Source organism: Rattus norvegicus, chromosome 9, assembly GCF_021556685.1.
Source record: "Rattus norvegicus strain SHRSP/BbbUtx chromosome 9, alternate assembly SHRSP_T2T, whole genome shotgun sequence".
Taxonomy (NCBI): domain Eukaryota; kingdom Metazoa; phylum Chordata; class Mammalia; order Rodentia; family Muridae; genus Rattus; species Rattus norvegicus.
In genome coordinates, this window is record NC_141542.1 from 101,818,095 (window position 1) to 101,845,859 (window position 27,765).

The following is a 27,765-nucleotide window of genomic DNA, read 5'->3' on the forward strand; positions in this document are numbered from 1 at the left end:
AAGTAGGCTTTGGGCACTGCTCTCCGAACAGTAGTTTGGTGGAGAGGAACTAGTGGGTCAACGGTCCTGCTGGCCAGGGATGAGACTAGACCGTGAGTGAGTAAGAACAATGACCCCGGGTTCTGTCCCCGGCAACTTCCTACCGTACACAAATCACTGTTTACCACTACTCTGTGTCAGTTTCCTCAGCATTGGCTAGTGAAGTAAATTTGCTGTTGAAACTGCTGTATGACAGTAAGTGACTGACGAGATGGCTGGGTGGTTAAGAGCACTGACTGCTCTTCAGAGGACTAAGGTTTAATTCCCAGTACCACACAGGGGCTTAACAGCATCAGTAATGCCAGTTCCAAGGGACCTAATGCTCACCTTTGGTTTCCAAGGGCAGTAGGCATGCATGTGGCAGCAGGGACATGGACACATGGACACACACACACACACACACACACACACACATACACACATACACACCATCCATATGCATAGTTTTTAGTTAAAAAAGAGAGTAAGTAAAAGTCCCAACTGTCATTTCAAAATTCTGAAGATGTATTAGGAACTTTTTGTTAAGAGAAGGAAGCATTTGCTAGGAAGGAGAAAAAATACACGACATTGTTTCCTCTTTTGACGTATATTTTCCCCTTATAGTATCACTTACTTCCGATTTTTGTTCTGTTTTTAATATTTCCGTGTTTTTAAATTTATGTATTTTTTCAATGTATGAATGTCTGTCTGCACGTACACCTGCATACCAGAAGAGGGCATCAGATCCCCTTATAGATGGTCATAAGTTACCATGTAGTTGGGGGCATCAAGCTGAGGACCTCCAGAAGAACAGCCAATGCTTTCAACTAATAAGCCACTTCCCCAGACCGTTGTTTTGTTTTTTGAAACAGGGTCTCTCTATGAAGCACTGGCTGTCCTGGAATTCACTATAGATCAGGCTGACCTTGAATTTACAGAGATTCCCCAGCCACTGCCTTCAGAATGAGTGACCACACCCAGCCATACTTATGCCTTTTGAAACCTGTAAAATGTACGGTATTAGCTGTTCCAGAAGTAATGTTTTAAAAGTCTTATGGGGGTTATGGATGTAGGTCAGTAGGTGAAGTGCTTACCTAGCATGCGTAAGGCCCTGGTTCAGTCTCCCACACTGCATGCCACAGATATTGTGGTGCTATAATCTCTGCATTCTCCCATCAGACCTCGATCAGAAGTTCAAGGTCCTCCTCAGCTACAAAGAAAGTCTGAAGACAACCTGGGCTATTATAGAAGATCCTCCCCCTATTCTCACTGTATCTATAATAGACTAATTCATTCATTATCATAATAAAGTACTGTGAAGTTTTTGTATTTTGGAGGCAGGCTTTCTTTTTTAAAAAGATGTATTTATTTGTGTGTGTATATGTGCACTTGGGTATAGGTACCTGTGGAGGCAGAGGGAGCATCGAATCCCCCAGGAGCTGGAGTTATAGGCAGTTGTGAACTGCTCAGTGTGGGTGCTGGAGACTGTATTTGGGTCCTCTGGAAGCTTAACCATGAAAGGCAACTGCCCCTTTTTTTTTTTTTTTTTCTTTTTTTTCTTTTTTTCGGAGCTGGCGACTGAACCCAGGGCCTTGCACTTGCTAGGCAAGCGCTCTACCACTGAGCTAAATCCCCAACCCCGGCAACTGCTCTTTTAAGACAGGCTCTCCATCTATGACTCCTATCTCATCAGAATTCCCTATGGAGACAAGGCTGGCCTGGAACTCACAGATCTGCCTCCCGTTGCCTCCAAAGGGGTGCACCTCCATGTTTGACACCCGTAAAGTCTATTTTTGCGTGTGTGTTCATATTTGGGGTAAGGAGAGGTCCTCTGGAGGTTGTAGCTGTACAAAAGACACAGTCATGGAGGCAAGTTTGTGTCAAACTTGCACACATATATAAACACACACACATTATACACACACACACATACACACATATGTGCAAGTAGGCTGGAGGTTAACATTGGGTGTCTTCCTCAGTTGCTCTTCCACCCCTCCCTAGGACCCACCCCCTCAAAGGTCTCACTTTGTGGCTCTGGCTGTCCTGGAATCTACTTGTAGGCCAGGGTGGCCTTAAATCCACAGAGATCTGCCTGCCTCTGCCTTTGCCTCTGCTTCCTGGGTGCTGTGATTAAAGGCGTGAACCATTACACTCAGCCACTTTATTTTTTGAACCAGAGTCTCTTACTAGACCTGGAGCTCACTAACTGGCTGGACCAACAGCAAGCCCCAGATAATCGACCCGTTTTCACCTCCTCCAGCCCTGGGTTTACACCGGCCACTGAGAATCCAGACTCAACCCACTTAAGTGACCAAGTCGTCTCTCCAGCAGTATTCCACCACTACCTTTCCCCCACTTAAATAGCATATCTTTTATAACCTAGGCTGGCCTCGAATTCAAGATCCTTCTGCCTCAGTTGCTTTTCTAAGAAAACACGTACCTATATTCCCAATAGTCTTGGGTTGACGGGCATTACTGCAGTGAGACCGCCATACCATTAGGTGGCGCTGCGAGCACTGCTTAGACCTTCCCTAGCACCCTTTCTCTTAGCAATGGCGGATGATGAGAGGACCTCTCTTTGCAAGGGTGTCTATTTTGAAGCCTGATGGCAAGTGCAAATGAATGTTCGTTCCTAGCCGACCAGATCTATGACCTCGCGAGAATTATAAAAAACAACGGCATTATTTTACCCTATTGCATGGTATCGAGAGGCCGGAGCTGCCTAAAAGACACAGGCGTGGAGGTGAATTTGCGTCAAGCCTCAGGCGGAGATGAGGGCAGCCCTAGGGCGGGCGAGGTCCTCGGCTAGAAGCGAGCCGGCGGCCTGTGAGGGGACTGACTGAGCAGCGCACCCGGGAACCTGGAGGTGCGGTAGAGCAAGCGGGCCCTGAGCTGACAGATCCAGGGCTTGGCCAGAACTGTGGACGAGCGGATCGGCGAGTGCAGGGCGCAGCCATGATCACTTCAGCCGGTGAGTGCGGCCGGGAGCAGGCGCCCCAGTGAGGAGCCACCTCCGCGCCGGCGTTTAGCTGAGTCAGGGCGGGTGACTGGGCACCTCCGGGTCGAGCGCCGGCCTGCGCGGCCCCTCTGCCCGAGGCCCACCTCGGGGATCAAGGGCTGGGAGACTGACCAGGCTACTGCAGGCCCCTTGGGTTCGTAGGAATAGGACCAGGTAGCCACCTGAGCGTCCCTGGCCAGCCACACCCCCGTGCCAGGACCGGACCGGGCTCCTAGGCGGTCGCTGGACCTTTATTCTCTCTGTCCGCTTCTTGGTCGAATGACCCCCGATCCTTCCCCGTAGGTGTATCAGCTTGGGATGCGCCCCGGTGCCATCGTAACATCTTATAGCAGCTCCTGGCCGGGCAGCCTAACTGCTACACTTCTGTGCTTCTGGCTCGGGCTTGAGATACCTTCTCCTAGAAGTCCGAAAGTAGGTTTGAGGTGGCTGGGTTTCTGGGGCCACCTTATTCACTTAAGAACCTCGTTCAGTGAAGGAAGTATTGAGTGGAAAGCCAACTTACCGTGTGTGTTTGAGATTCTCGGGACTGCAAAGCCGGGTTCACCCACTTGTATAGTTTTAGGTACTTGTAGTGGCTATTGAAATGGGAAGGTGTTGGGATGAACTGCTAAATGGAAACTTTCAAGCCCACCACTATACACTTGATTTGCATATAGCTGTTCCCGGTCTTGGTGCTTTTTCAGCCTTGGCTGCTTGGTTGTCCTTATTCTGTACTTGCGCTACAAGTATTTGATTGTGAACAAACAGGTTCTCAGTAGACAGTAATCTGTATGGTGGGGACCTTAAGACCATCTTTATGAGGATTGGTTAAGGAAATGGGTAGAGATGTTAGACCTTTATTCTCTTCCCCCCTCTTCTCTTCTCTTTTATCGTTTTGTCTGTTTCAGACAGGCAATCACTTTGTAGCGCTGTCCCCGAACTCACTATGTAGACCAGGCTGACCTCAAACTCACAGAGATCTCCTGCCTCTGCTTCCCAAATACTGGGACTTATTTATACTCTGCACCACTACACCCTGTGATGGCTGTTTTCAGACACATGAAGAAGTGTTTGTACTTGAAGTCAGACTTTTGTCCTGATAAATACAGATGATTATAATGAACTTTAGTTCCCATCAAAGGAAATATTTCCTTTGTTTCCCAATAAGCTCTGGGGGTAAATACTAGATTTTTTTGACACTCGTAAGTCTAGGCTTAGGTCCCGCCATTACTCTTGGTCTTGTTGGCATTGCTGATCATAGTTGTGTCAGTGCTTAATAGAGTACTGTTAGAGTGGACCCAGAAATAGCTACCTCATTTGGAATGTGGTCCATGCCACCTTTGTCTCTTGCCTGGGCTATTAGACCAGCCTCAAGACTTTTTTCTAAGCTCATTCTCCTAGTTCCAGATTTGCTTTGGAAACTGTTGTATAGTTTCTCATTCTTGTTACACCATAGTGGCACTAGACTTTTTGTGACAGTCTCTCTCCTGCTTAAGAGCTCTTGTGCATTCTGTTCCCACTCTGGCCTTTTCTTCAGAAGGTCTCTAGATCTTCAGTGTTCATCTCAACCTTGCCCCTCTATAGAAGCCCTCTGACTGCACTGGCAGCCATCTCACCATCACAGTTCTGTAATGACCATGTTAGCTTGTCTGAGGCCGATACACTGAACTCCAGAGTAGAATTTTGGGCAGGAAACCTGTTTCCATAATTCTAAGGATGCTGCCATGTGTGGCAGATGTCAAAAAGTGTACCCTGATTGAAGAAATCAGTCCCCTGAGTTTTTAGAGCAGACTCAAAGAGGACTTGGTAGGAATATATGGACATTTTACCTTCTTTGTGGTGTCAGGACTAAGGGTTTTGAAGTCTTACCCTGAAACACTTGGAAGATAACATAGTATACATTTATAGCTATTGTTTATGTTTATTTAAGCACAATTAGCTTCTGCTCCAACCTTTTTGACACTTTGTTTCCCATTAGCTCGAGCTGGTTTAAGACCTGGGCTTAGGCTCTATCCCCAACACTAGAGAGGCCAGATTTATGAGTCTAGTATTCATTCATTTACTCACTGGGCACATGTGGTCGCTAAAAGCAATGGTGACTAAGAGGCAGTGTATACTATTTGTTTTGTTTTGTTTTAAAGAATTTGACTGTAAGAGGGAACGAGACAAAGATGTTAGTACTAATTTACTAGAAGGAAGCATGAGTTTGAATTAGATTAGATTGAACAAAGTGAATAGAGGAAGTATCACAGACTTCTTTAAAAAATAGCTTTAAAAAATAGTTGTCTACCCTCTATCCTCTTCTGACCTCCTGAATTGACCATTTTCAACTTTTAAGTAATATTTCCAGGACATATTTGTATATTGATAAATAATATGAAAATATCGCTATTAATCAAGTCAACAATTTAAGACATCATCTACTTAATTTCTATTATGACATAAGCTATTGTTTTTATTCAGGCTTTTATTTTATATGTGTGAGTGTCTTACCTTTGTGTATGTATATGTACCACCTGTGTGCCTGGTATCTGTAAAGGTCAAAAGAGGACATTGGATCCCCCAGAACTGAAGTTACAGGTGGTGGTGAGCCACTATGTGGATGCTAGAAATTGAACTCAGGGCCTCTGTAAGAGCAACCAGTGCTCTTAACCACTGAGCATCTCTCCAGCTTCATACAAGTTTTTAAAAAGCACTTAGGTCAGGAGCAGCAGAAATGGCTCAATGGTTAAGAGGACTTGTTGCTCTTGCAGAGGACCTGGGTTTGATTCCCAGCACCCACATGGTGGCTCATAGTTATCTGGAACTCTAGTTCCTGCCGATCAGATGCCCACTTCTGACTTCTGTGAGCACTAAGCACACACAGTACACATACATACATGCTGGCAGAACATTCACATATAAAAGAAAATTTAAAAAAAGGATTTAGGTCTTCACCTATCCAAAGTTGGATTCTATTTTGTCTTTAAATGGAAAATATTAGTGTAGGCATATATAGCATATTTGATTTAACTGTGCTCATCATTGAAGACCGATTGCTATGCCAGGAAACCATGTAAGAAACCAGTCACAATTGAAACCACTTGTGAGTCCAAAGATCCATCTCCTCTGGTAAGAAAGCCATTCCGATGCAACATTGCCTGTGATAGGTAACCAGTGTCTTTAGGATTAAGTTCTGTGTTACTTAAGATCATTCCCATGTTAAGTTACAACTAGTTACTAAGTGTTCCAATAGTCAATTAAAGCATTTAGTGGTTGAAATTATTTCTTTTTGGTTCTTTTTTTTTTTTTTTTTTTTTTTTCGGAGCTGGGGACCGAACCCAGGGCCTTGCGCTTCCTAGGTAAGCGCTCTACCACTGAGCTAAATCCCCGGCCCCCGAAATTATTTCTTTTTAAGTGCATCTTTCCTCCTCTTTGTTCTGGAGGTGTCATGACAACCCACCATATCAAGGTTAGAACAGTGAGGTACCTTCATTTTACTGCTAAACCTTGTACCTTTTCCTTTGTGGCTTCCCCAAAACTGCTGAAGCTGTTTGCCAAAACTGTATTTAGCAGGTGGAAGTAGGTGGTTACACCTTTGAACTAAAATGGCAGGCACACATTTTAATTGACCACCTTCAGTGTTCCAGAATGATTTTCTAACCAATACGGAAAACATATTTGAGAAAATTTGGTTTTATTCTTGGCACAAGGACAGAATTTCCCATTATAATTTTCCTAGTAATCTCGGTGTTCTTTGGGAGAAGACAGCTTTCTTTTACTCTGGTTACTGCTGACTCTCTAGGCTGAGGTGAGTTGGTGGCCCTGTGCTTGCTGAGACTGCTTCTCGTTTAGTGACATTTGTTACTTGTGAGCCAGCACCATGACTGAGTGGGTAAGCTTGCCTTAAAGCTTGATGGCCTGAATTCAGTGTCTGGAACCCAAGTGGCAGGAGAGAACTGATTCACACAAGTTATAAAAGTTGTATGTACTGTGATGTGTGCTCACACACAATAAATAGATAAATGTAAAAATGAATATTTACAGTCTGTTATTTGTGATAGTCAGAGGGTACTTTAGCATGGGCAAATGGAAATAATTGAAATGTTACTGTTTTTCTAAGTTAAATTACTTTAATTTTTGAGTCAGGGTCAGCCTCAAACATGAGATTTCTCTTGCCTTTGTCTCCACAATGCTAAGATTACATCATGGACCACCACAGTCAACAGTTGTTGGTTTATTTTGTGTGAATAAATTTTATTCTAAAGTTGTATAAAAAATTTCCTGGCTTGGTCCTACATAAGTGAGTAGTTATCAGACTGTAGTGAGCACAAGAACCACTGGAAACTGTATTCCTGGGTCTTGACCCCATATTTTCTGATAAAGAAGTTCGGGGGCAAGACCAAGAATTTACACTTGTCCAAGTAATTGTAATGCTACTGGACCAAAAACTATACTTTTAAAACAGTTGGGCTAGCCAAAAGATAATACATAGGAGGTTGGTGAGATTTTAAATATTAATACAGATAAGTCTAAAAGCTCCAATATATACTTTTACAGTTGTTTTTAAAATAGTTTTATTTATGGGCCAGTGAGATGGCACTTGTCCCAAGCCAAATGACTTGACTTTGACACGCAGGACCATGTAATGTAGTTAAAGAGCAAACCAACTTCCATCAGTTGTCCTCTGACCTCCTTATATGCTGTGACATACATTTAATCCCCCACAGTCAAAAGTTGTTGTTGGGGGATGGTGTAAGAGAGAATACGAGAATGTGTATGTGGCATATGCACAGGTGTGTGTGTGCTCCTGCACATGTACAGAGGCTAGAGGAGGGCATAGAGGTTGAGTATCCAGTTCCCTTGTGCTGTCTCTTTTCCTGTTTCTCTGCTTCTGTCTCTCTCCCTTGTTCCTCTGAGACAGGGCTTCTCACTGAACCTGGATCTAGGCTTCAGGCCAGTAAGCCCCAGTGATCCTATCTCTGACCAACTAACTCCACCAGAGCTGGGGTAACTGGTCCATGTGACCATGTGGAGATTTGAACTCGTGTCTTCACGCTTGCTAAGCAAACACTCTTACCTGCTTGGCCATTTCCCTAACCCCACTAATGTTTACAGTTTTAAAAAAAATTGTTTTCCTAATGAAGTTATCACTAAAAAATACTTTCTTCCTTATCTTCTATTTTATGTATATATGCAATTGCATGCATGTACATGTGTGCATACATATGTGCCATTGGATGTAGAAGACAAAGGTTACTAATGTCAGATGTCTTCCTCCATCACTCTGTACTTTGTCATTTTGAGACAGAGTCTCATGGAGGCCAGAGCTCACCAGTGGACTAGGCTAACCAGCCAGTAATCTCTGGGTATCGGCTTGTATGTCTGTATGTAGGACTATGCCTAGCTTTTAAGTGGGTGTTGGGGTTCGACTCAGGATGGGTTGATAGCAGACATCTTCTATCTCTGTCCGTGTTTTTTGAGACAGGGCATCTGCTTGTTTCTGCCTCTCCCTTTGAAGCACTAGGATCGAGCCCTTCTTTGTAAATGGGTGCTGGGATCCACCTCTGGTCCCCATGCCAGTGCCTCGTGCACTTTACCAACTGAGCCATTTCATCAGCCCCATTGTGAGGTTTGACCAAGAGTTAGTATCTGTCTGCATGCGTATGTCTCTTAACTGTGGTATGTCTTTTGTCTTATAGCTGGAATTATTTCTCTTCTGGATGAAGAAGAGCCACAGCTCAAGGTATGAACTGAAGAAAGTCACTTGACTTACAGTGAATTCTGTGAAACAACTTTGGCTTTGTGATATCTTTATATTTCCCATCATTTACAGTAGCCATCCTATAGTCTGCAGCCAGTCATTGAAATCTAGCTAGAGAGGACAGTATTTTGTACTAGAAATTAATGAAGGGTAAAAGATCATAAAACGGCACAGGAGTAAGTAACCCTCCAGGTTCCTTGTCGGCAGTGAGCACAGAACATTGCTTCTTCTGTGTTACACACTTACTTCTACTTGACAAAAATGTGGGCTACTGGACAGGCAAGGTCTCTCAGCATGAAAAGACTGTTGCTGCCTAGCTTGACAACCCGAGTTTGATCCCCAGAACCCATGTGGCAGAAGAGAACTGACCCCGACAAATTATCCTTTGACCTCCACAAGCACACTGTGGCACATGGACACACACACACACACACACACACACACACACACACACACACACAAATAACTGTAATAAAACAATTGTTTGGGGGCTGGAGAGATGGCTCGGTGGTTAAGAGCACTGTCTGCTCTTCCTGAGGTCCTGAGTTCAATTCCCAGCAACCACATGGTGGTTCACAACCATCTGTAATGAGATCCGTTGCCCTATTCTGGTGTGTGTGAAGACAGCTACAGTGTACTTATATATAATAAATAAATTTAAAAAAACAAAAACAAAAAAAACCCAATTGTTCTTCAAGCTAAAATCAGCTAGAATGTTATGCAAGTGAGTCTAGATACCTGTGCTGGTGTGTGTAAACCAGCAGCCTGGATGGAGTCTTACAGATTCAAAGAAGAAATGTTCACTCTAAGGAACAATGTTACATGCACAGTTTGCTATTTTGTATTTGAAAACAAAAAAGAAATGGATAAATCTAAGAAAATATACATTAGTTCCTAATTTATGTATTTGCCATGAAATTTTTAAATAAGTATTACTAAGAATTTGGCCATAAGCTTGTGGAGACTTTTTTTATTTTGTTTTTTGAGACAGGGTTCTTTGGCATAGCTTTGGCTGGTCTAGAACTCTATTGGACCAGGCTGGCCTTGAACTTGGAGTTTGGCCTGCCTCTGCCTCAGCAGTTATAGGTGTGCACCCCACACCTGGCCGATTGATGGGCACTAAAAGGAAACCTGGTGTGAAGTCTTTTTAAGTCCAGTTTTGTTTTATTTTACAGGAATTTGCACTACACAAATTGAATGCAGTTGTGAATGACTTCTGGGCAGAAATTTCTGAGTCTGTAGACAAAATGTAAGAGAATACTTTTATTTCAATCAATTTGGATAACTCACTTAGAAATCTACTGCTAATTTGTGGCTTGAGTATTTAAATTGTGAGATTTTACGGAAGACCATAGCTTAAACAAGGCCCTCCATTCTTTATTTTTTCCAGAGAAGTTTTATATGAAGATGAAGGTTTCCGCAGTCGGCAGTTTGCAGCCTTGGTGGCATCGAAAGTATTTTATCACCTGGGGGCTTTCGAGGAGTCTCTGAATTATGCTCTTGGAGCAGGTGACCTCTTCAATGTCAATGATAACTCTGAATATGTGGAGACTATTATAGGTAATTATCTTCCGTCTGACAAGGTTTATGTCTTGCCTTTCCTACTCTAGTGGATATAGCCTTTTTATTCACTTTAGTATCACGTTGCCAGATCTTAGTTTACCTAGTCATCATCTAATAGTCTTAAACAGGCTCCGTTTTCTCACCAGCTTCTGGCTGAGTGCATCTTCTCTCCGCAGTGATGGCCACCTCCAGTCCAATAGGCAGTTTGGTGAAATGATGATGTCAGATGCTAATTTTTACAGTTGTCTTGTCTGCCTTTGTTTTCACTGTATAGCAGGCTGGTCCTGGATCCAGAATTCTCTTGCCTGTGGCTCCTGCATGCTGAGATTACTGTAGGCATCTGCCACAACTGTTTTATGTAGTTGCTGCTGACATGGGAAGTGTTTATTCCTTATATCATGCTAGTCATTCTTCATAGTCTTGATTTGTTCCACAGCTCACCCGTGAGGAGCCAGCCTTGTTGCACAAATGAGAAAAGGAGGTTTTAAGATGAAAAGATACATGACTATTAAATAGAACAGTAAGAGGTTAAAACCTGGATTGGCTCTAAAACCCTTATTGTTAGTTTCTGTTTATCGAGATGGGTTTTGCTGTTTATGAAGCCGGGTACAGCCTAGAACATTATATTGCTCTGTAGCCCAGACTATCCTCAAACTTTTGATCCTCCTGCCTCCACCTCTCAAGTACTGAGATTATAGTATATGCCACCATGTCTGGCTCATTTGTTAATTTTAGAAATATTGGTGTGGTAGTCTGTCACTGTAACAAAAACTTGAGATTATGTACTTGTAATGAAATGGTTATTTGAGACAGGGTTTCTCTGTATATCCCTGGCTGTCTTAGAAGTGCAGATATTAAGGGGGTAGCGACATTATTTGCCTAGACCTTTAAAAGGAGAAAACTTCTTCTTCAGAGATTTTTAGTCTGATCAACATTGTCTATGAGCACAGTGTTAGATGGCTGTTGTATGATTGCTACTTTATTCTTATCAAATGACCTAAACTTTAATGGTTCTACCTAGATGATCCCTAAAGGTGGTGAACTCAGTTTATAAAAGTCCGTTGCTATCCCCCACAATTCTTTGTGGTAGTTACTCTGTTTCCCAAGGTTTGCAGCTAACTAATTTTGACCTTGCTTCTCTTTGTACTGGCACACCAGTGAAGAGAGGGGATTACTAGTGTGTGTTGTCACCTTGTAGGGATACTTGAGGAAATGGCTTTTTTGGTTTTATCTAGAATGCTTAAGACATGATTCTAAAAATTATAACTAGCTTGTACATGTGTTTCTCATCCAGTGCGTCATTGGTATCCTTCAGTGTTTCTCTGTCTTCTCCATCCTCACTGTTCATTATGAAGTGCAGAAGTCCAGTTGAACATGTATGCTCCTGCATGAATTTTCCGGCAGTCCAGGGGGATATAGATTCTATATCATGCTAAGAAGTTTTTGGGTTTTTGTTTCTTTTTAACCTGATTTGCTGCTGATGCTTGAAAAGTATTTGCATCCTCTGAAGTTGCATTTTGAACCTGGGGTTCCATTATTCCACAAAAATGATTTACTAACAGTTAAATCTCAGGGTACCTAGTTTCAGATGGGAAGTATATTCTTTATGGTAGTTGTTGTTACAGGCCTTTTAAAATATCCTGTATAATATTTTAAAGTATGTACTTTTAAAAAAGTGACAGCAAATATTTGTAGCCAAATCTTGAATTAATCAAATTGGTTAATATAATTTTGATCAAAATAATTAATAACGTTTGGAATAAGTTCTAGCATTTTAAAGTGTATTTAACTATTTTATACTTATTTCTAGTGTTCAAGATCATAAATGAAGACATTGTCCTTTTCTGGTAGTTTAGACCAATTTATAAAATAGTAATTTTATTTTCTCCATAGCAAAATGCATTGATCATTATACCAAACAGTGTGTGGAAAATGCAGATTTGCCTGAAGGAGAAAAGAAGCCAATTGACCAGAGATTGGAAGGCATCGTGAATAAGATGTTCCAGCGATGTCTCGATGATCACAAGTATAAGCAAGCGATTGGCATTGCTCTGGAGACCAGGAGACTAGATGTCTTTGAGAAGACTATACTGGAATCTGTAAGTAGACAATGTCATTTTAGAGGTTGGGATTGGTGGGGAAATGAACAAAGTGGTCAAATGCAAACTCTTGTTTTTGTTTTGTTTGCTTTTGGATTTTGGGTTTTTGAGACAGGGTTTCTCTGCATGGCCCTAGCTGTCCTGGAACTCCCAGTGTAGACCAGGCTGGCTTCAGAGATCCACTTGCTCTGCCTTCTGGGATTTAAGACTTCTGCCACCATGGCTCAGATTTTTTAGAATACTTTTAATTGATTCTCTGGCACTCTTATACACGTGTGCATGTGTCGAGATTATTTCCACTCCTGCCTCCTAGACGTCCCCAGCGTGTCCCTTTCCCATCTCGAGACCTGTTTTTTCTTTCATAGCACTTTATTTATTTGTGTATAGGGGAGCACCGATGTGTCACAGTGCATGCATAGGAATCAGAAAGCAATTGCAGTTGCTTCTTTCCTTCCTCCATGTGGGTGCTAAGGAAGAACTTTGGTCAGCCGTGGTGATGAGTGTAAAGACCTACTGAGTCATCCTCCAGTCTGCCCTTTCTTTTATAACTTATGGAGTCAAATTAGTGCTTCCTGAACATGCATGGGTCTGGGGTCCTCCCACTGAGCATGGCAGTCCACTGTGGCCATACCTCCAGAGAAAAATGACTTCCCTTCCTCGGCATCCATCAGTTGCCAATAGCCCCTCAGCCAGAGCTAGAGTCTGTTGAGCCTTTTCCCTCAGCTATGTTGGGATGGTGACTGGTTTGAGCCTGTGCAGATCTTGTGCAGATGACCAAAGCTGCTATGAATTCATGAATACAGTGGTCGTATCATGTCCAGGAGACAGCATTTTGCAGTCCTCCCATTCTCCCATCCCTTCAGCTCTAATATTCTACATGCGCTCTATTCCTCAGTGTTCCCCAAATGGTTGGTATAAATGTCTGTTTTAGAGCTGAACACACAACAGTCATTTATTCTCAGCACTTTGGCTGGTTTTAAGTCTATAAGAAGTTTCTTGACCAGGGTTGATAGCCCCACTCACCTGTGGGGATAAACATAAGCATTTAGAAATTATTGGACACCATGTCCATTTAACAAAACCAGTATCAAAGGCTCGAATCACAGAGCTGGAGCTGGCTCTGCCACGTTTTGCTTCCTGACCTTTGAGTGAATGTGGGCAGCAAGTCAAAGGGGCTGCAGCCGCAAGGTCAGAGAGGAGGTGATTGCAGAGTACAGCGTTTGACATTTTATAACAGGATGGCAGTTTCAGGAACTGTGTTCACTTAGTGACTGCCACTAAGTAGTATTAAATTATCTTTCACTCCTTTTGTGTGTTGGCTTTAATCCATGTACTTGGAATTGTGAGGATTGACTACATCTGAGACCTCCAAGAACACAGAAGGCTGGAAAGGAGCCTCAGTGGCAGAACGCTCTCCTGCCTGCTGCCTTGCCTCACAAAACCTCTAAATGGGTTTATTCTTTTAAGTATAAATCATAGCCAAGTGATGGTACACACGCCTTTAATCCCATCCCAGCACTTGAGAGGCAGAGGCAGGCAGGTCTCTGGGTTCAGGGCAACCCGAACTACACAGAGAAACCCTGTCTAGAAAAGGAGTTGGGGGGATGGGGGTTTAAATCAATTTGGTTTCTAAGTATACATAATGCTTTAGATAATGATGTGTCTTTAAATTGTGTCTTTCAGAATGATGTCCCAGGAATGCTAGCTTACAGCCTCAAGCTCTGCATGTCTTTAATGCAGAATAAGCAGTTTCGGAATAAAGTATTGCGAGTCCTGGTTAAAATCTACATGAACTTGGAAAAACCTGATTTCATCAATGTTTGTCAGGTATTTGCTCTGTCAGCAGTGCTTGTTACAGCACGTGTTACAGCTCCCTGTGCTGAGTTGCCATGGTGGCCTCACACGGGGAAACTCGGTTGATCTTTACACGGAGTATATTCCTTTTACTGATAAATGGAATCTCACAACACTTAAAAATTATTTTGTATATTCTCAATTCAGTTTGATATAATCTGTGGGCTCATTACTTAAAACACAACTAAACATTGAGTATATTTTATCTCTTAATTTTGGTACCATTTAAAATTTTCAAGTAGCACAGAAGATGTATGAAAGAAAGCCTGAATTTTACTTTCCCCCTCTGTAGTCCTTCCCCTAAAAATAATGGTAGATGTTTTTCCCAATTTATTGCACTTTTTTTTTATTCATTTATTATATATGAGTACACTGTAGCTGTCTTCAGATACACCAGAAGAGGGCATCGGATCTCATTACAGATGGTTATGAGCCACCATGTGGTTGCTGGGAATTGAACTCAGGACCTCTGGAAGAGTAGTCGGGTGCTCTTAACCGCTGAGCCATCTCTCCAGCCCTTTATTGCACATTTTGACCTATACACTTTTCTCAGTGTCTGACTGGAGATATGCATGATTTACTTTTACGCAATTAATATACTATATATGCTTTTGTAAACTGTTTGAGAGCATAGCATTTTTCATATTCATTTCAATGTATATAAAGGGATATATATATATATATATATATACACACACACACACATATATATATATATTTATATATTTTTCTTTTATATAATTTTTTTTTTTAAAGTCAGGTAGATCTCACAGTTCAGGCCAGCCTGGTCTAGAGTTCCAGGACAACCAGAGCTATAAAGAGAAGCTGTGTCTTAAAAAACCAAATAAACGGGCTGGAGAGATAGCTCAGTGGTTAAGAGCACTGACTGCTCTTCCAGAGGTCCTGAGTTCAAATCCCAGCAACCACATGGTGGCTCACAACCATCTGTAATGAGATCTGATGCTCTCTTCTGATGTATCTGAAGACAGCTACAGTGTACGTATATAGAATAAATAAATAAAAAAAAACCAAATAAATTATGGATGTGGTTAAAAGACGTGATGATTGCTGAGTGCACTGGTGTCCATGTTTAGTCTCAGCACTTGGGAGCTGAGCCAGGAAGATAACTATTTAAGTTTGAGGCCAGCCTGGTCTACATATGTAGCAAGGTCCAGGCCAGTTAGCTAGTCAGGCATCCACAATGAGATCCTGTCTCAATAAAAGAGTAAAAATTGACTCAACAGCTGATATTGAATACTGCTAGTCACCAGGCACACACAGTCTTAGGACTGCGAATGTGACCTTTAGGAATGAAACGCTAGGCTAGATCCAGTTTTCGTGGGGACTGTTGGTTGTGCTCTGAGAACCTTGCATATGAAGTTTTCAGTTCCTTACTGTCTGCTTGTTCTTCATCTCCATTTCAGTGCTTAATCTTCTTAGATGACCCCCAGGCCGTGAGTGATATCTTAGAAAAGCTGGTAAAGGAAGACAACCTGCTGATGGCCTATCAGATTTGCTTTGATTTGTACGAAAGTGCCAGCCAGCAGTTTTTGTCATCTGTGATCCAGAATCTTCGAACTGTTGGGACCCCTATTGCTTCTGTGCCTGGATCTACCAATACGGGTACTGTGCCAGGACCAGAGAAAGACAGGTACGAGTATCTACTTCTGCACCAGAGCTAACTGCACGTCTGTGTTCATCTGGGGACTCAGCAGGATATTCACAGAGAGTAGATTTTAAGAATAAATAAGTTAGCTTCTACAGATTGTCAGGTCTTATCTTATACTGTGACACACAAAGTAAGGTCAGGCAAAGTGGATTCTTCTAGAAAGAAATAGAAAGGATTGGGTGGTAAGGGAAGCACATTAAATAGCATGTGGCTACTCATCAATTATAAAATATGTGAGATAGGTGGTCCAAGATATTTGCCTTAGATTCATTTGGACTATTTAGAGAAATGTTCTGGGATTTGCACTTGTAGTAAAGCCAAATAAATAATGTCTTAAACTCATACAATATGCAGTTTCCCTGCGTGTCTGTCTGTATATATTTAGACTAGCTATGTAATATGTTTGTGTCTTGACTGTTCAAGCATTTTTGTTTTCCCGAATTGTCTGTTTAGCAGTAAGAGTCATTGATTTGAAACCTATTAAGATCTTTCTTTCCTCTCAACTGTTAATGCATTCCTCATAAATTTCAAACAAAATTCTAGGTCTAGAAAGTATCCTTCAGGGCTCTGTAGCGATATCCACAGGCTCTGCATTGATCGATTAGATTGACTAGGGAGGGTCAGTCCCTAGACAAAACAGTATAAGCGCTACTTACATAGTGTGCCAGTTTGACACAGAGAAGAGGAGATCTTGTCTGAGAAATTTCCTCCATCAGATTGCCTGTAGGCAGGTCTCTGGGGCAATTACTTGATTAAGGACAGGTGTGGGAGAGGCCCAGCCTACTGTGGGCATTGCCACCCTGGGCAAGTGGTTGTGTCAAAGAGCAAACTAAGCAAACCATAGGACCAGGCAGTGAGCAGTGGTCCTCCACAGTCTCTGCATTATCTGCCTCCAGCTTCCTGCCATGAGTTCCTTTTCTGACTCCCTCATGATGGACTGAGAGGGGACGTTTAAGCCAAATTCCTCCCGCAACCCCATATACTTTGGTGGTGGTGGTGGTGGTGGTGGTGGTGGTGGTGGTGGTGGTGGTGGTGGTGGTGGTAGTCATCATAGCAATAAGAAGCAAATTCCCTGAAGATTGGTACCAGAGTAGTACAGTGTTGCTGTGAAGTACCTGGCCATATTGTGTTGGGAAGACTATGAAGTATTTGGAAGTTTAGGGGGAAGGAGCCATTGAATGCTTAGACTTTAATGGACTGTTCTGTGGGAGCTTGGAAAATCTGTTCTCCCCCCTGCTTTCCTGTTGTTCTGTTTGTGTTCCTTATTTGAGTGCTTCTTTGTTATTACTAAGACTTATGGTGTCTTAAAGTCAGCTAACAGGAGGTGTTTTTATCCCAAGGCTGGGGTCCTGGTAAATTCTGTACAGACACTCAGCCACTGAGATACATCTCAAAGCCCCAGACCCACAGTGTGAGTCTTCCTTTTTATTGTGGCTGTTTTATCTGCTGCCCTTCCGTGAGCCTGTGGGGGATTTTGACGGAGATTGTGTTGAATCTCTTCTCTGAAATCTCACAATACTGAACCTGTACCCCTGGCAATATTCAGCCCATAATCTATGAACATGGCACTTTTATTTGCCTTTTAGCTTTAGGAAAATTTAAAAATAGATCCTCCTATAAAACTTTCTACATAGGAATCATCTGCCAATAGAGACCACGTCACAGCTCCCTGTCTTCACTGGCTGGGATTCCCATTGTATTTTAGAATAGAAAGAGAGTGAATATCCTTTGATATGTGAAGGGAATAGCATTTAGTTTCCTGCCCCCTTCCCCCCTTTACCCTTGTTTATAAAGTTTCTTCTTGAATCTTTTCTTTGTTCTTGAATTATTTTAAAGTCATTCTCTGTTTCTCTGCTGTCGTTTCATTGTGAGTTAAACTTCTCTGAAATAATTGGGCTTTTTCCTCATCTGTAATTTTCTACTAGTTGCATTTTAATTTCTGAGTTTCTCTAATTCTGATTTGTTTTGTTTTGAGGCAGGAGCTTTCCCCAGGCTGGCCAGAGTGCTGGGATGATCTAGGCATTGACTACAGTGCACTTCTCTGTAGTGTTAAGGGTTGAACCCAGCGCTCCGTGCATGCTGTGCAAACATTCGAATGTCCTATATCTTTATCCCAATCTCATTCTCTCTTTTCTTTCTTCTACTTTTTTCAAGATTTTTATTTTATTTATGAATACACTGTAGCTGTCTTCAGACACACCAGAAGGGAGCATCAGATCTCATGTCTTTGCTGGCATTTGAACTCAGGACCTCTGGAAGAGCAATTAGTGCTCTTAACCGCAGAGCCATCTCTCCAGCTCTGGTTTTCTTTGTAGATTTTTAAATAATTTTCTGTTTTTCTTCTTCCTTCAACCCCCCTGTCCCTTTGGAAAGAGTCTCACTATATAACCCTGGCTAGCCTGCACTTCATTGTGTAGACCAGGCTGGCCTCAAACTCAGAGCTTCACTTGTCTCTGCCTCCTTAATGCTCGGATTAAAGGCATGTGCCACCATGCCTATAATATCCACTACTTAAAATAAAACTTCTCATATAATACTATTTATTATTATAATTTTCTGTGATTTATTTTACTAAAATTAGCTTTCCTCAACTTTTACAAAGGTGGCTTATTTTTCTATTTTCAGTGTCCCTAAACCTTTCTTTCTCTTGTGTGTTTGTGAAGTAGCAAACAAAGCAATAGTGTGTTTTCTCTCCAGCACTGTCTTCTGACCTAGAAGGACGTGTCAGTTGTTTGGCTTTAGAGTTGTGGGATCTCAGGGTTTACTGAGCACTGTTTTCTTAGCTGCTGGTGGTCCATCTCCACCTGACTTGGGAATGCACAAGACTTTTTTGTTCCCTGTTCTTGTTGTCTTATTCAAGAATTTTGCTAACTAGATTTGGGGTGTTTTGTTTTGTTTTGTTTTGTTTTGTTTTTTGAAGAGTTTAATTGGGGGGAATTTAGTAACTGCCTAGAGATGCTAGAGTTTTATTTCTTATTGAATAATACCCACAAAGTAAGTTTATTTTCTTGTAGAATAATTAGGACATAGTTCAGAGCTATGACTAAATTGCCTGCAGCTTCTCTTTAGGAGAGATTTACTGAAGTGTTGACGCTTGGCTTTCCTCATTTCAGTGACTCTATGGAGACCGAGGAGAAGACAGCCGGTGCAGTGGCAGGGAAAACACCAGACGCTGTGAGTGTGCATTCAGTCACTGCTCAAGGACTTTCGTGGAGCTTTTTATTCTTATTCTTCCCTCTTCTTTCTCTTCCTCTTCTCTTCTTCCTCCTCCTTCTCTGCTAATTATTTTGGGGGAGGGGTAGAGAGAAGGGGGGCGACTGTCAGTCTGCAGCACTGGCTGGAATTCAGTACAATAGATCAGACTTGGATTCTGCCTGACAAGGGTTAAAGGTGTGTGCCAGCACGACCATTGTTTTCATACATGATATATTATATTTATACTTGAGTTTTTGAAAGTTTTGGTTTTTTGTTTGTGATGCCAGAGTCATTTTATAAAAGTGTATTTTCTATGAAAATTCATCCAGCGGACCCAGATTTAATTCTAACATCTACATTATGGTTTACAGCTCTCTGTAACTCCAGTTCTAGGGCATCCTATGCCTCCTTCTGGCCTCTGTGGGGACCAGTCATGGAATTGGCGCACAGCCAATCCATGAAGGCAAACACCTTAACAGTAAATGCAGCTACCATCGTGGGCTCCTGAGAGGTAGCTCAGGAGTTTAACTGTGCTGCTTTCAGAAGACCTTAGTTGATGTCCGATCACCCATGTTAGGAGGCTCCCATCCACCTCCACCCTCGTCTTCTAACACCTACTCACACATGGCATACGTTCACACAGACATATACAAATTAAAAAATCATAAAATAAATTTTGGTTTAAAAAACTACCTTAGAATAAATTGTTTTCATCTCTTGAACTTGTAGTATATCTCAGTGAATTGTACTAAAGGAAATTGTGTTTTTTCCAAACAATGATAGTAGAAATTTTTTAGATCCTGTCATTAAAATATGAGGAAAGGTGTATATGTATGAGAGTGTGTGTGTTATACGTGTGTGTGCATGTGTGTGCGGGTGTATGTGTGCATGCGAGTGTGATTGCTTTCATTGGTTAAGACTGATAAAATAAAATTGGCTTACCAAACTTTATTAGTATTAATATTTTTATTCCTTTTTGTTTTGGCAGAGTCCAGAGCCCAAGGACCAGACATTGAAAATGATTAAAATTTTAAGTGGTGAAATGGCTATCGAGTTACACCTGCAGTTCCTAATACGCAATAATAACACAGACCTCATGATTCTGAAAAACACAAAGGTAGACATGTCATAATGGAGCGTTCCTTTATATCTTGTTGAGGCTTTGTTTTATTGCCTATAATCAAGATGATGTTAAGATTTTTGTAAAAATAACAGTGAGTGTAGCTGAACTCTGTAAGAACATCTGTCTACTCAACGTGTGTGAATGTGTCTCTACACTGACTCTCCAGCATGAGAGAGGCCAGTGGGTGGGGACACTCATCGTGAGGAAGGGGTTAGCAAGGAATGAGTTCCTGCTCTTGTGCCAGTCTCTTGTTCAGAAGTGTGGTAAATGTTTTGTTCCATTTTAAATACATTTTTTACTTCACAGTTGAACATGATAGCACAGTCAAGACATGAATATAGTTTTTAAGACTCTTTCCCACTCTACCATCAGTTGAGCCTAGACTTGGACTTCATTGTTCCATTTATTGAGATAATGATCCTAAAAATTTTAATTTTTGGACAGGTGTGATTGCGCATTTAGTTCTGAAGGGCTAGAGTAGTAGCTCAGTTGGTGAAGTGCTTACTTGTTTTGCAAACACAAAGACATGAGTTGGTCCCCAGAATACACACACACACACAAAATGGTGGGTGTGACGGTGCATGTTCGTAATACTGGTGTTAGAGAGTCAGGCGAATCCCTGGGGCTCACCAGCTAGCCAGCATAGCCTGTTTGTTGAGCTCCAGGCCAGTGAGAGACCCTGTCTCAAAAGCAAGGCGGTTGTTTCCTGGGGACCAACACCTGAGGTGACACATGCTCCCACATGAACCCTCACATACAACATGGTGTTTTCAAGGCAAGTAACTCACTAGTATTGCTAGCCCACTGGTCTCTTTGTAGTGTCCTAAATAAACTTTTTCTTAGGAATGGAACAGTCATGTAAAAGGATAAATAACTTTTAAAGAATCTTTCATCCCTCTTACTCAGCATGCCTCTCCAGAGACATTTGCTCTTTTCTTAGAGCCAGCCATATGCTGCTCAGTGACTAAACACTGTTTGATTTATGCACATATACAGTGCCTTCTGAAACCTTAAGTACATAATTACAAATGGAAAAAGATACAGACTCATAAAATTTATAAGTAAGTTAGGGCTCAGGAGGAAGTTCGGGAGTAGAGCGGTTGCCTGGAATGTAACAGGCCCTAGGTTATATCCCCAGTACTGTAAATACATTCCCATGTTGATGCATACATAATTCCGTGACTGCCAGGGTGCAGGCGGGAAAAATTGTAGCATTGCTACTTAAGTTACTCCAACACCTTGGAGATCTCAGGCAAAATGCTAAAGAGAAATAGAAATGTCTGAATAATTAGGCTCTTTAAAAGGATGGGAGTGGGGGATCCGAATTCACACTTCAAATCTGTGACTGAGATGGTGTTAGGATACTCCTAGACGCCACAGACTAGAGCTGATATCAGAAGTGTCAGGCTCAAGCAAATTCAGACCTGTTTGGGTGACATGAAACCCTGTCCCATAAAACAAAAGTCTAATAGTGACCTTAAGTTAATACTGCAAATAAAACCCTTTGCCTTGTGTTTTACAGGCTGGCTATTTCATCGTTACAGAAAGAGATGTAAAGATTCATATTTCATATTCTAAATCTCTTTTCAGTTGTTTTCTGATTTTGCTGTAGAATAGGGCTTCCGAATATATGTGAGCACATGTATGTATCGATTACTTTGCCAATAAAGAAGTTTCTGTATTTGTTTTTGTAGGATGCAGTACGAAATTCTGTATGTCATACAGCAACTGTAATAGCAAACTCATTCATGCACTGTGGGACTACCAGTGACCAGTTCCTTAGGTAAATATGCTTGGAGAATTCTACCTTGGTGGATTTTCTTTTTAATTTTTAAAATGAATATTCCTGTGTGTCTGGGGATAGGGTATGTATAGTTGCATTTTGAGGCCAGAAGAGGTGTCAGATCCCTTGGAGCTGAATTTCCAGGAGGTTGTGAGCTTTAGATGCTGAAAACCAAATTTGGGTTCTCTGTAAGAACCGTACGTACTTAACCCCTGAGCTCTCTTCAGTCCTCCAAATGGCTTTTTAACCAAGATTGCATTGATAGTATTTATCATACTTTTTGCTAGCCTTGAATTTTAAGTATGTTTGCTTATTAGATATATATTGTTTGTTTTCTATTTACTTATTTTAAAGTAAAGTTAATTACTTGTATTAGTTTCCTTTTGTTCAAAGTAGAATTATATATCATGCATTTTAAGAATCTGAAGAGCAAGGTGGTGGTTGTACATGCCTTTAATCCCTGCACCCTGGAGGCAGAGGCAGGAGGAGATCTGAGTCAGGGCCAGCTTGGTCTAAAGATTGAATTCCAGGGCAGCCAGTGCTACATAGAAAAGCCTTGTCTGAAAAGACCGACTATGAACACATGCCTATAATCCCAGTGCTTGGGAGACTAAGGCAGGAGGATCACTGGCTGAAGACCAATCTGGACCACAGTGCTAGGTCCTTTCTCCACAAAGGCAAGGAACAGCTTACTTAGGAGAGGTTAGCTCTAATAAAGCTCAGCTGCTTTCCTTTGTTACAGAGATAACTTGGAATGGCTGGCCAGAGCCACTAACTGGGCCAAATTTACTGCAACTGCCAGCTTGGGTGTAATCCATAAGGTAATAAATACATTTTATTCATTGTGACTGACTGGCTGTTGGGGAAGGGGGGCTAAGAAACATAAGTTTATTGTAATTAATCAACAGGTATATGTTGTCAGATCTGGTCAGTTCTGGACAGGGAATGGTGAAGTAAAGAAGGTATATTTAAATAAGTGTCTGTTTCCTTTTAGTAACAGGTAGAAATCCTCTTCCTGTAAGGACTAAACCATTTTGTAACAGTTGGGTTAAAATGTTGTGTAGTCTAAGTTAATTTGGAGAAACATTTGTAAAACAAAGTAAAAAATAGATCTAGTTACATATTTTCTAACCAGGCTGTACCTAGGTCTCTTAAAGTCTCATGTTTGAGTGATGGATTTGTTTGGATGAGAGCATCTGTTACTAATCATCAAGTGGGCATTCTGGAGAAGTTGCTGCATCTGGTTTCCTCTGTGTCTTTCTTAGCTCTTTGTGACTCAAATTCACAGGGCCATGAGAAGGAAGCACTACAGTTAATGGCAACATACCTCCCTAAGGACACTTCTCCAGGATCAGCCTATCAGGAAGGTGGAGGTCTCTATGCATTGGGTCTCATTCATGCCAATCATGGTGGTGACATAATTGACTATCTCCTTAATCAGCTCAAGAATGCCAGCAATGATGTAAGTATTAGCATGAAAAACCACATTTCCATTATTTGAGAATCTAGGACAGTGGTTCTTAACCTAAGAGTATCTGTCCCTTTAGGAGTCAAATGATGCTTTTGTAGGGGTTGCATATCAGATATCCTGCATATCAGATATTTACATTATGATTCATAAAAGCAAAATTACAGTTATAAGGTAGCTATGAAAATAATTTTAATGTTTGGTCACCACAACATGAGGATCTGTTTTAGTGGATCACAAGATTAGGGAGATTGAGAATCACTGCATTTGCTCAGTATTTCAGTGAATAGATTTCTTAGGATTTGGGAAACCAAAAACTGTACTTTCAGTAGTAATTTGGGGGTTTATGTTGATGCTGCTTTTGTTTGGGTTTTGGTTTTCTTGAAATAGGGTCTTGCTATTTAGCTCAAGCTGCCTTCAACTCAGACATCTCCTACCTCAGCCTCCTGAGTGCTGGAATTAGAACAGTGAGTGATCACACTTGCCACTTTTCCTTTCTTCTTGCCTGCTTGCTTACTTCCCCCTTCCTCCTTCCTTCTCTTCCTCCCTCCCTCCCATCCTTCCTTCCTTTTTTAAAAGTAAGTTCCTTTTCTTTCTCTACAAGTTAAAATTGTGCTTCTTAGTCCTCTAAGACCAGGTGAAACAAACAAGACACAGTTTTAACTGTCTTTAAAACATACAGTGATCTCAGCTGTGTGGTGGGGGTGGTGTTGGCAAATGCCTTTAACCCCAGTACCTAGGGCAGGGGCAGGGGAATCTCTTGAGTGAGTTCCAGGACATCCACGGCTACTCAGAGAAACCCTGTCTTGAATGAATTAATGCAGTGGCCTTAAATATCATGGAGTATTGTTACTGTATTGACCTTACTTTTCACCTGGTTAGCTATCATTTTAAAGGAAATACAGGGCATCCAGAGTATCATATACTCTTGAGAAATCAGAATTATTGCTTATTTTGATCATTGATAAGTTTTTTTAATGTAATTCTTTTGAAAAATTGGTTAAGCAGTCCTGTTACTTTAAATAACCCTAAAATGGGGTGTTAGACTCTAGCTTTTAGGTTTAAATGAGTTTTTAGAAAGTTACGGGATAATGGTTTAAACAGATCAGAGCGTCTTAGCCTCAAACTTGAATGAAAGAAATGAGCCAAGACATGGTCTGCCTTGGCTAAGAACCCGTCACTCACTTACTCATGTATGTGCACACACAGTTCTTCACTTCCTCTATAGACTATTACCATTTGGTTTATGGACACACACACAAAGCAAACCACGAAACACTAGTAATAGAAGCCTCTTCTGACTGAAGCAAGGAGATCATCAAAATCGAATGTAATTGATGAAGATGTTAATGAACCAACTTTTTACTCAAGGCTAGTCAACTCTGGGTGACTGACGTATTACATGTAAGCAGGAGCTAATGGGGGTTATGTCTTCCAGAACCTGTTATCAGGATGAACAAACCTGAAACATTTTTGGTTTTGGATTTCTCTAATTGAAGATAATTCTAGAGGTGGAGCATCCTACTGCCCTGGCTTCAGTAGTGCCCACACTTCAGTTAGGGCAAGGTGGGAACTTCTTAAATGACAATTCCACCAAGGCCAGCTAGTGGGGAAAGAACTCCCAGAGCAGTCTGGAGAGCCGCCATCAGTAAGAGAAAACAGCACACTCAAAATGGACGACTTCCAAAGCTGCCTTTTTCACATGAAGGCCAGTCTTCTGCTCTGACTCCGTCTTCTCCTAATGCACAACCATGTTAGATGCTTTCTCCTCTTCAGTCTGGCTTCTTCATCTATACTGCCTCCTCTTCTTCCTCCTCTTCCTCCTTCTCCTCCTCTTCCTTCCCCTCTCCCTCCTCTTCTTCCTCCTCTCCCTCTTCCTCCTCCTCCCCCTTCCCCTCTCCCTCCTCCTCCTCTTCATCCTCTTCCACCCACAGACATCTGCAGGTTTCACCTACCTGGCCTCCTACTCCTTCACTGGTACTAGCCTCTTAGTATTGCTCAGTCTTCCTCTAAAGTAATAGAGGTTCACTCTGTCCATTTTCTTTTCCCTCACATACTTTTCAAGTCACTGTTTATGCTAACAAACATTAATAAATTTCCAAGGTCACCACAGGGCTCCTGATTATCTGATCTTTCCTACTGAGCTACCCTCTGAAGAGGTAGGATCACCCTCAGCCTCATAGTTTAAACCAGCCTAAGTGAGTGGGAGTTGAGAGTGGATGCATGTATGCACATATTCTTCTGAATTAAAGTTTGGATTTTAAGCACTGTGTTCTGGATTATTGGAACCAATGCTTTTTACCCTAGATCGTTAGACATGGAGGCAGCTTGGGCCTTGGTTTGGCTGCAATGGGAACTGCACGTCAGGATGTATATGATTTGCTGAAAACAAACCTGTATCAGGATGATGCTGTGACAGGTAAGCCTTTGTTACTGAAACCAGAAAACTTTGTGACTAATATCCGTGTTGTGTTTTTACTTTTTTTTTTTTTTTTCTTTCGGAGCTGGGGACCAGACCCAGGGCCTTGTGCTTGCTAGGCAAGCGCTCTACCACTGAGCTAAATCCCCAGCCCCGTGTTTTTACTTTTTATAGTCTCCTTTAAAAACTCAGCTGAGCACGCTCTTAGCTAGGTTTGCAGTTGGCATTCCATTAGGGCCGATAAAGACGGCCAGCCAGTTCTGAAAATCCAACGGTTTCCCTTGTTGAAGAGGGAGCAGAATGTGCTCCAGTTAGCAGTTTTATCTTGGTTTTTTTGTTTTGTTTTGTTTTATTTAATGTAGGCTTTCTAAAGGAGTGTACACAGAGGGCTCTGACAGAAGTAACTTGTGCAAATTGGAGTTATTAAACAGAACTATAGGTGTCCTGAAGATATTCTATGATGCTTGGTGATAATGCTACTTTTTTTTTAATTCCCATAATGTCTCTTGACTTTATTACAAGATTTGATGGTGTATACTGTCAAGATTTAAAAGGAAAATTGTTATAAAAGTATGGATGTACTTACATACACTGTCTTCCTTCTTAAAAATTGCTGTTGGGGAGAGATGACTCAGCAGTTAAAAGTTCTTGTTCTTAAAGAGGACCTGAGTTAATTCCCAACACATACATCAGGCAGCTCAAAACTACCCATAATACCAGCTCCGGGGTATCCAACCCATCTGACCTTCTTGGACATTCATATGTACAAACAGACACACACAAATAAACATATACACATAAATAAATAATAAAAAGTACCTTTTTTATGGGTGGCAAGGGCTGGGGACATGGCTCAGTAGTTAAAACACTTGTTCCTCCTACACGTAGAGGCTTATGACTACTCATAACTCCAGTTCTAGGAAACTCACCATCCTCTTGACTTCTACAGGCACATATGTGGTTGCACGTATATACAAGTAGGCATAAAATAAATCTTAAAAAAGTGTTAGTTCCTCTCAGAAGGCTAATGGTTATTTTGATAGCATGCAAATAGGTCTGCTTTCAATTGGATATATTGACTCTATACATTGGTGTTATTCATTATTTTACCTTTTACTCCAGGGGAGGCAGCTGGCCTGGCCTTAGGTTTGGTTATGTTAGGCTCTAAAAACGCCCAGGCGATTGAGGATATGGTTGGCTATGCACAAGAAACTCAACACGAGAAGATTCTGCGTGGTCTAGCAGTTGGCATTGCGTTAGTGATGTATGGGAGGATGGAGGAGGCCGATGCTCTCATTGAATCTCTCTGTCGTGATAAGGTGAGGTCCTACTTGCTTTCTCCCTTGCATCCTACATTCTGTAATATTTTTAAACACTTTAATAGTTGTCTATTCCACCCCATACTCCTCAAGATAGATGTGTTTTTTTCTTTGATTGTTTGTTTTTATGTTTCTGAGACAAGTTTTCTCTGTGTAACAGCCCTGGCTGTTCTGGAACTTCTTTTGTAGACCAGGCTGGCCTCGACCTCACAGATCCACCTGCATCAGCCTCCCAGTTGCTATGACTAAAGGCATGCTTCAAGCATGAGGCAGGGTTTCTCTATGCATCCCTGGCTTTCAGGAACTAGCTCTGTAGTCTAGGCTGGTCTCAAACTCAGATCTGACTGCCTCTGTCTCCTGAATGCTGGGAGTAAAGGCACGCACCACTGCTGCCTGACTTAATAAGATATGTTTATCTTATCCTTTAATAAGATATGTTTGTTTTACTATTTTTCATCAGAAAACATTGGCATTCTCCGTACTTACTTGAGTAAATGTTGTCTGATATCTT

General features: G+C 41.7%; 1 protein-coding gene across 1 annotated transcript in view; it reads left to right on the forward strand.

Annotated features, from left to right (window-relative positions):
* The first annotated feature begins 2,835 nt into the window (after nt 1–2,835).
* The window catches only part of Psmd1 (proteasome 26S subunit, non-ATPase 1), a 75,251-nt gene continuing 50,321 nt past the window's right edge, over nt 2,836–27,765 (forward strand). Inside the window, exons 1-14 of the mRNA NM_031978.2 lie at nt 2,836–2,992; nt 8,701–8,744; nt 9,938–10,011; nt 10,153–10,322; nt 12,219–12,424; nt 14,108–14,251; nt 15,703–15,929; nt 19,061–19,121; nt 20,131–20,259; nt 21,960–22,048; nt 22,791–22,869; nt 23,337–23,510; nt 25,824–25,935; nt 27,058–27,254. Of these exons, the coding sequence (NP_114184.2) occupies nt 2,977–2,992; nt 8,701–8,744; nt 9,938–10,011; nt 10,153–10,322; nt 12,219–12,424; nt 14,108–14,251; nt 15,703–15,929; nt 19,061–19,121; nt 20,131–20,259; nt 21,960–22,048; nt 22,791–22,869; nt 23,337–23,510; nt 25,824–25,935; nt 27,058–27,254 (1,722 nt within the window). The 5' untranslated portion in view covers nt 2,836–2,976. The remainder of the gene's footprint in view (nt 2,993–8,700; nt 8,745–9,937; nt 10,012–10,152; nt 10,323–12,218; nt 12,425–14,107; nt 14,252–15,702; nt 15,930–19,060; nt 19,122–20,130; nt 20,260–21,959; nt 22,049–22,790; nt 22,870–23,336; nt 23,511–25,823; nt 25,936–27,057; nt 27,255–27,765) is intronic.